The 9,233-nt window shown below is 40.9% G+C and overlaps 1 protein-coding gene across 6 annotated transcripts in view; it reads left to right on the forward strand.

Annotated features, from left to right (window-relative positions):
- AFF3 (ALF transcription elongation factor 3) overlaps positions 1-9,029 on the forward strand; it is a 565,834-nt gene extending 556,805 nt beyond the window's left edge. For all 6 annotated transcript variants that reach the window (XM_049650171.1, XM_049650172.1, XM_049650173.1 and 3 more), the window contains 3 exons: positions 1,146-1,195; positions 1,349-1,572; positions 4,221-9,029. In XM_049650171.1, coding sequence (XP_049506128.1) covers positions 1,146-1,195; positions 1,349-1,572; positions 4,221-4,342 — 396 coding nt within the window. In that variant the 3' untranslated portion in view covers positions 4,343-9,029. The remainder of the gene's footprint in view (positions 1-1,145; positions 1,196-1,348; positions 1,573-4,220) is intronic.
- Positions 9,030-9,233: the final 204 nt, after the last annotated feature.

Here is a 9,233-nt window from a genome sequence, read left to right on the forward strand (position 1 = left end):
AACTCCGCTAAAAAACTAAAAATCACTTACGACTTCATAAAGTCCTTTTTAACCAAAGAAACACCTTGTCTCTGGGGTACCAGGCTGAGGCTGTTTTCTTCTCTCTGGAAGGCAAAATTCACATCAGTATCATAAAGACCATTTTTTTCTGGGGCGCCTGGGTGGCTCAGTCGGTTGGGCGTCCGACTTCGGCTCAGGTCACGATCTCACAGTCCGTGAGTTCGAGCCCCACGTCGGGCTCTGGGCTGATGGCTCAGAGCCTGGAGCCTGCTTCTGGTTCTGTGTCTCCCTCTCTCTCTGCCCCTCCCCCATTCTTGCTCTGTCTCTCTCTGTCTCAAAAATAAATAAACGTTAAAGACCATTTTTTTCTTTAATAGTCCCATAGACTTAGGCCAAGAACGCATTATCAGACTCTCAGAGAGGAAATCTGTCTGTACATTTAGCAGCTTTCCTTGCCAAAGTCAAAACTTCTTTTCAATGCCTGATGCAAACAACTGGCTTATGTAACATAACATCCTAAGTCAAAATACTCAGATAAGTCAGTTTTTGAATACTCTGTTACGCACATATATTTTAATTTGTTCTTTTAGAAAACTTCAACAGCACTTTCCTTTAAGACAAATACTTCTAAACTTCATAAGTCAAAACAATAGAATCTGATGTCTCATATATTTTCAGGCATTAAATGTATGGCAGTGGTTTCTGTAGATATGCCCTACATTTAAATATAAGGTGTTCCCCGTGGGTGTGGCAGGGGGAAGGTGCGGTCCTGCTCCTTTTTTCCTTTTCAGAAAAATTAAGCTAGTTGAAAAAACTTAGGCTGGTTTAGGATTCAACAGACCCTTAGGATTATGATTTAATTTGGTACACAGAATTTGGTGCATGAAAACCCAGCCTGTGGGTTGAGCTCTTCATTGTAGCCCATGGTGGATGCCTGCAGGCCATGCAGCTGCCCCCCACCAGCTTCCAGAAAAGAAACCAGTAGCCTAGTAATTGTAACTTCCCAGATCCAATTTCTGTGAATCTTTATTTTATCTGCAGCCTCTGCCATTACGTCTCTCAAAGGTCACCTGAGAACACGTTATCGTCAGCTGTTTAAACTTAAACAGATGGTACTCACTGTCAACGTTTTTCTTTTCCTGCAGAATTCATCTAAAGCTGCCCAAGCCCCATCTCCATGGGGAGCCAGTGGAAAGTAAGTTCATTTCTCCAAAGTAAAGGTGATAAATGAGGCACTGCATGATGCTGGGCCATGTGCTACTTTGCTTACAGCACCCTGGGGGGCTGTTCTACCCCACCTGGTACCAGCCCCCCTACTCTTGTTTTTTTCTACGCTCTCTCCTTCCAGGAGCACTGGAACCCCATCCCCCATGTCTCCCAACCCCTCTCCGACCAGCTCCGTGGGATCTCAGGGGAGCCTCTCCAATACCAACACCCTGTCCCCTTCGACCATCGTCAGCATCCCACAGCGCATCCACCAGATGGCAGCCAACCACGTCAGCATCACCAACAGCATTCTCCACAGCTATGACTACTGGGAGATGGCAGACAACCTGGCCAAGGAAAACAGAGGTGTGTGAGCCTCTAGGAAGTGTGTGTGTGTGGTTCCAACCACAACCCAGGGAGCCAGCCTGACGCGGGACATCATTGAGCAAGTTTTCGTCATTTACCAGAGGAGACGGTAGAAGCTGTGCACAACTTTTCCTGACTTCCCACCCTCACTCAGGGTCTCTCGTGCCTTAACCTACCTTAATCTTGACTATAGGAGATTAGAGATGGAGGTGGACATAGATATGATACAGATACATAGAAATGGTGTAAATACAGATAGAGATATATACACATATGCTCTTCTTTGAGACTGTGAGCTCCGTGAAGGTAGGGGTAACGTTCTATTCAGCTTAGTGTTCCCAAGACCTGCACAGTGCCTAGAATACAACTAGGGACCTGAAACATTTAACTATTAATTAATGAGGATGAATGTTCCTGGCTGCATAAGTGATAGCTGCTTGCCACTGAAAAGAGAGTGTTTTATAGGCAGCAGTTAAGTTCTATTTCTCTTTAAGTAAGGTTTGTTTTCACAGATTATAAAACAAATGCATGTCTACTGTGGCTAAATTTGTAAAGTGTGGAAAACTACAGGAAAAAACATTTTTTAATTATCAGTAATCTATCACCAAGAGATAATTACTGTTAACATTCTACCGAAGTTTCCTCTAGTCTTCTCCAAACATGCACAATTCTTGCCAAAATAAGATTATAGTTCATATACAGTTTTATATCCTGTTTCCATTTAACAATATCAGGCATTTTCCCATGCCACTAACTAGTTCAAAAACATCTTTTATAATGTTCTAGAAGACTGTCATAATAGTGGTTTTACAGTCATAAAGTATGATTTCTCAAAACCATTCCCTTCTTGTTGGACATTTATGTCACTTCCAACTTTTGTTCTACTACGAATAATGTTATGGCAAATCTCCTTATATAAATCATTGTCTATATTCTGATTATTTTCATACAAGGGAGAATTTGGAGGTCAACAGCTATAGATTCTTTTAAGATATGTATTGTTATATATCTTAATATATATTAACTTTTCTCCCAAATGATTATACCAATTTACTACTCTCCCTCCCACAGCAGGAGAGCACAAATCTGAGTTCACTTTCAAGCCATTAAGTGCGAATTCTGTTCCCACAAAAGCATAAGCTTCTGAGGACAAGACCAGAATGTTCACAATGAGATGAGGAATTAATGGCATAGATAAGCACATGGGTCCTGAGTACATGAAATTGGTAATAAAACCGGATAGTACATAACATGCATCCCAGAGGTGACACACCCTGAAAATCTAATGGGAATGCCAGGGAGGTCAATGCCAGGGGACTGAGGCCACCAGGAGAGGCCTTCTAGAGGAATTGACAGGGAACAGGGTTTGGAAAGGCAAATAGTCGTTGTGTAGCTGAGATGGAGTGGGGTGGGCATCCCCGGTGGACACAACAGAAGGGACAGGACGTATAAAAATTGACATGGCCAGTTTGGGAGACCCTGAGCAGGCCACACTCCAGATGGCACTGCCAGCTGCCTACTGGATGTCTCCTACCAGAGGGCTCAATGCTACATGTCCAGTGTAAAGTCGGCGTTTTTCCTGGACCTGCCCCCTCCTCCCCAGTTCTGCTCCTGGATTCCTGCCTTGGCTTCCCTCCCCACCACCTCAGAGTCTTCTCTAATCTCTCCCTCGCCTTCTCCGGCAGGACATCATTCAGCATGTACATGAGGAACTTTGAAAAACTCCCAGGTTCTCACTTTCAAAGACTGTTGTTCAGTGATCCATTTATGACAGTATAACAGCCATATGAGCCATTGTTTCTCTGATTCACTATCCCGTGATCTCTGAGAGAGCAGAGCCTGCACCTTATTCGTCTTCTGTACCCCCTACCTCTACCCCCTGCACCTAGCACAGTGCCTCAGCACATAATAAATGTTAACGAAGGCACAGACCTAGAGAATGTCCCAGGACTAGAAGGTGACCTCAGTAGGGGTTTTTCAGAACCCATCTCTGACTTGACCCCAAGGTCCTGGACCCTTCTGCCTTGGACTCACTGCAGGGGTTCAGCACATGCTACAGTTGAGTACAGTATTAAGGGGTGACAGAGCCATAAGCCACATCTAGGGCAGGATGCATTCGTGCACAAGGACAATGCAGTCTAAGGAAGTAAATTTTCTTTGCCATTTGGCCCAGTAAATGTTATTCGTTTGAATGAGAAATAAGATAAAAAGAGAGAGGGAGGGGAACCATAAGAAACCCTTAAATACAGAGAACAAATTGAGGGTTGCTGGAGGGGAGGTGGGAGTGGGGGTGGGCATTAAGGAGGACACTTGTTGGGATGAGCACTGGGTGTTATATGTAAGTAAGGAATCCCAAAATTCTACTCCTGAAGTCATTATTACGCTGTATGTTAACTAACTTGGATTTAAATAAAATTTTAAAATAAATAAATAAATGAGAAATGGCCAATAGAATTAATTGGATATAGGATGAGTTCTCTACCTTTGGGTTTTATTTTGTCCAGTGGAATGCTAAAGTTGCCTGATGGAATAGAGAGTGCATGATTTATATAGAGACTGTGAATGGAATTTTTTCTTAAGTCACTCAGGTCTCTCAGGGTAGCACGCTCAGCACGTGCGTCACTCAAATGACTCTCTCTGTCCTCTAGAATTCTTCAACGACCTGGATTTGCTCATGGGGCCTGTCACCCTGCACAGCAGCATGGAGCACCTGGTCCAATACTCCCAGCAGGGCCTGCACTGGCTGCGGAACAGCACCCACCTGTCATAGGGAACTTGCCCCCGAGCTGGATTGTGCTCTCATCTCCATGGACGGCTCAATGTTTCTGGACACTGTGCTACTGAAATTCCCAGCCACAGCATTTATCGAACTGCGGTGAATATTTTCTCAGCATCGAACAATGGTCTTTTCCCAGGGCATGTGTGTTTGTATGTGTGGGCGTAAAAGAAGTTGCCTGTGTATGTGTGTAAGATATACAGCTCTTTAAAATACATTTTTGTCTAGTTTTCATAATCCCAAGCTAGACAAAGTGATCAGAGTTTTCTGATTAGAGAATATACACTTACACACATGCACGCACGCACAAAATCACACACACACACACTTTCTATTTCAAAGCTAAACCATGACTTCTTAGAACATTCAACCAAAATCTCATGGGTTAGTTAACCAGGTGCAATACAGCACACCAAAAGCTTGACTGCCAGTTAAGATGAACCTAGTTCTTATACTGTTGATTACTTTCAGTATTAATATACTATTCCCCAATTAATTTTTGATTGTGTGTATTATGGATAATTGAATAACGAAAAAAAGTCAGTTATTTTTGTGCTGGACGTTTACTAGATTGCATGTTACCAAATACCTTGCCTTTTGTCTAACACGCACCCTTCCATCCAACTTTATTATCAACTAAATGCGTTATAAGCAAATGGATCAAATCCCACAGGCCTTCCCTGCCCTGCCCCCAAAATCATATGAAAATGGCACTGGGATTTGGTAAAAACAGTGTCATTGAAAGCTGACCCACAAGAACAGACAACTGAGCTTGGAGCTCAGTTGGGAATTGAAACCTTCTGCACGTGGAACAGTAAGCCTGCCCAGCCCACGTGTGTTTTCTTCCTGCCACTGTGACACAGCAGCCATAGAGCCACATGGCATTTGTCAGCCAATATGTTTCAAGTCTTTTCTTCCCACGATAGCTTTCTTGCAAATTTTCTTGGCCAAATGGGACATTACGTAGAACGTCTCTTCACTAGGAGTCTGTATCTGCTGCTTATCAGGCTGAGAAATATTTGCTATCGTGAGACTGTCTCACCCTCTCACTCTTTGTGCAGAATGCAGGCCTCTAATAGCATTTTGATCTGGGGGATATGTTTCAGGCTTTGATTTGCAAGCTGCTTATTGTGTGGGGTGAGTTATTTTTGCAATGATCACAACCCTGTTTGGGGTAGCAACGACTAGAACATCATGTTTGCATCCTGTACGTCTGGTATGTTTACGTCTTGCCCTTGATTCTTTTCTTTTCAATTAAGTTTACATTTTAGTTTTTTGACATCTTGTTTACAGTCTTTGTATGAAACTTACTTCTTTTATAGTCTCTTGTCATGCCCTAGATTTAGTCTTCTTGTTAAATAAATTTGAATATAAAAAATACTGGTAAGAAGAAAAACTTCTGCAAAAGAGGATATACCTTGCCATGTCCTTAAAAGCAAAAATAATGTGCTTGAAGCCTCTCACTTGACAGAATTGCACCAGGATGGTCTGAGAAAGAGACAGGTGATGCAGTATGTGGAACGCTCCATTTTCCAAGGTGATGCTGGCACAAAACAGTTATAGTAGATTGTGATATATGCTTTCCCTGATGCTCTTACTGCTTTGGTTGTAATGTTAACATTTTTGTCACCTGATCTGTAGATGGGAAATAAGACTGCTGTCATTCTAAGCACTGATTCAAAACTGTACAAATGATTGAACAACTTAGGTGATTTGAAATGAATTTAAAGTGAAGGGTCTGAAGTGAAATGAAGCCAGTGAAGGGTTTGTGAAATTTGCATTTGGCTTTGGCCCTGAAATGTTACCAGTATTTCTATTTTACATTTGTCCAACTGTGGGACGCCTCACATCCCTTTCACTAGCTATTGGCAGAGTTTGCGATCCCATCCTATGTTGGAAATTTGAGTCTAACTTGGGAAATTTTGGATTTTTTTTTTTTTTGGAGGACTAAAGCTTAGTTCTAGTTACCCTTGATGAATCCTGATGAAATGTTGAAACTCTCAAAGGGATGAACCTCAGGGTCCATCGTGCATCCCCTGGGTGCTTTCTGGCCCTGCCCATCCTCAAAGCCATGGGTCTTGTGGCGGCCCATAACATGCTTACCCACAAAACCCCATGTAGACCCACAGAAGGCCCCTGGCTGATTGTGCCCACAGCATTTTATCAGCACTTATGTGGCCCGTGGCCCGCAAAAAAAACACTTGGAAGTCGTCATCTTGGAGATGGTCAGAGCATGCAGTTCCTCTCCCTGTCTTTGATCTCATCAACTGACCACGTGAGGGCAGCAGTTTTTGTTGGCTTTGGCATAGATGATTTTGGTAAGGAACCATCTTCTGACTGTTACTTGTGAAAGTCATTCATGACTTATTCCTTTTATTTAGCTTTGTTCAAAGTAGAAATACCTTTCTTGTGTTTTTGGATTATAAAAGTAATACATGCTCATTGTAAAGATTCAAACAATACAGCAATGTAGAAAGTAGAAGGTAGCACGTCCCATCCCTGAAAGACAACCACTGTTGACAGTCTTATGTATATTTTTCCACAGATGCTCCCATTTAAACATACTATCATTTTTTTCTCTTTGAAGACATATAATTTCCTCAGAAGTTCAACATAAGTTTGACTGACCTTATCCTTCCATGACCTGAGTGGATGCCTTCCTTTATCACAATGTTAGAGTTACCTTTGAAAGTAACCCAAATATATTCCTGATCAAAATTTGGGATTTGTTACTACTCTCTACAGAGATCAGACTTATGTGAAGGAGTGTGCCTGGAAAGTGAGGTTTGATTAAAACAGATATTTCTGGAAACTTGCAGATTGCAGACAGAAACTCGGACCCCCTATCTAAAGAAGAATGTACTGGAAAAATAATCTGAAGAGTTGACAAATTGTGTACTAGATCGAACACATGGAATGCAATGCAATGAGATTTTCTGCACTAAAACTTATCCTAGTATGTAAAACAATGATGTGTGTATTATATAACAGTGATGTGTACATTTCTGACATCCCATACATGATATACACAGTTTGTATAAATGCATACATTTAAAAATATATATGTACAATACAGCTAACATAAAACTGTAGTATGCCTGAAGGATATTACTAGTGCCTAACATTGAGTATAAGTCGCTGCGTGTTCGCATCACCTTGGAAGTGCAGTAATTGTTAAAACTTAATCAGTGCAGCCAACATTATTTATGAATCACATCTTTGAAACTGTGCAGTAGTATATACATATATATTTTTAAATAACATTTTTCACAGTTTTCCAGAGTTACTGTTGAAACCTGTATCACCAAAAAAAAAGCAAAACAAAACAAAAAAAAAAAGCAAGATTTTTTTAATGATGTAGACACTCTTCAGACCCAGTAATCTGTGTGTGATTTCCTGTTTGTAGATACCCAAGAGACTTTAGCAGTCACCAGCCTTAATGCATGTACAGGATATTATTGTGACTTAATTTATCTGCAGTTTTTAATCCATGTGAAATTGGAATTTATAAACTGACTTGGATTAAATATGTCTGCCTTTCTAAGGTTGCAAATGTTACATTAAATGACTTATGTTGTAAATGAGAGAAACCGAGTTATATGTAAAAAAAAAAATGTCCACCAATTTCTGTGAATATTTTTACAAGGAAACTTCAGAATCAAAATACGTTCAAATAAGAATTCTGGTCCCTCGTTCATAATCTCTTCAGAAGCAACCTTGTTGTTTCATGAATCTTTTAAATGTAGCTTCCATGGATTTTCATTACTATAGGCCTGACATTTTTCACAGTCAAGATGGAAGCATGTTCTCCTGCATTATAACTAGTTTACAACTTGTCTTTCCCATTTCCCAGCACATATATGCACACATGCATGTGCAGAAGAACACCCCCAGTGTCCCAGAAAATGCTGAATAGGAAGCTTGAGGAGTTCATATTGATGACTGCATTGATGCCTGTCTACCCAGTAGTCCTGGTATACTGTTTTACCTAATATTCCTTAATGACACAAGTTAACTTATATGTGCCAGGTTTTTTCAACTCGGACCAACAAGGTGGAATAATGTTTGCAATATTTGGTTGAGTAAAATAGGAGAATTTTGAACTAATGAAGACAGAAATATTAGAACAGTGGCTTGCCATTATATATCTCTCTGTGTGGGAGGGTTTTTTCTTAACCTTATTTTTACTGTTCTCCCCAAATTTTTTCAATCCATTCCTTCCCAAAGAAGCAGAAACAGCAACAAAAACAGAATGACTTTTTCACCTTACCCAGCCCCTACCCTTAGATTCAAATTGTCTTGTCTTGCAAGAGGACCCTAACTCGGGGCCACTATGGAGACCACCTCATCCCAGAAATGGCCAGGACAGGGGACTGGCTTTGCTTGCTCCAGGGACCTTGATACTCTTTTCAGAAGTGGTTTGGGCTAAGAAACACTCAACAGTCTTTCAAGAACTGTCTTTCTCTTACACAGTTTGCCTGCTATTGAAGTCTATACTAATCAGAATCATATTTTTAAGAAGTAACACATTTTCAATGAAACACGGACCAACTGGAGTCTTGAAAGACATTTTTTAATGAAAGAAAGAAAACCTAACAACATAAACTGCATTTCCAACAATTTTTCAAGCACAGTTTCCATTATTACAACTTCCTAACAAATAGCACAAGAAATGTTCAGATTTGAGATCTGTGTTCTCTTTGTCCAAACTGAATTATTCTGTATATGTCATCAGAGGGGTCAATTTGTTTGTGTGGCATGAGGGAAATTATAAAACTCTGTTCTCAAACTAATTACATCTGACCACAGTTTTGGTTTTTATTATTTAATTGGCATTCTGAGGCAGCAGAGGGTAATTTGGGGCTGGCTCCAAGGGGAGTCAGCT

The sequence above is a fragment of the Panthera uncia genome, assembly GCF_023721935.1.
Source record: "Panthera uncia isolate 11264 chromosome A3 unlocalized genomic scaffold, Puncia_PCG_1.0 HiC_scaffold_11, whole genome shotgun sequence".
In the NCBI taxonomy this organism is placed as follows: Eukaryota; Metazoa; Chordata; class Mammalia; order Carnivora; family Felidae; genus Panthera; species Panthera uncia.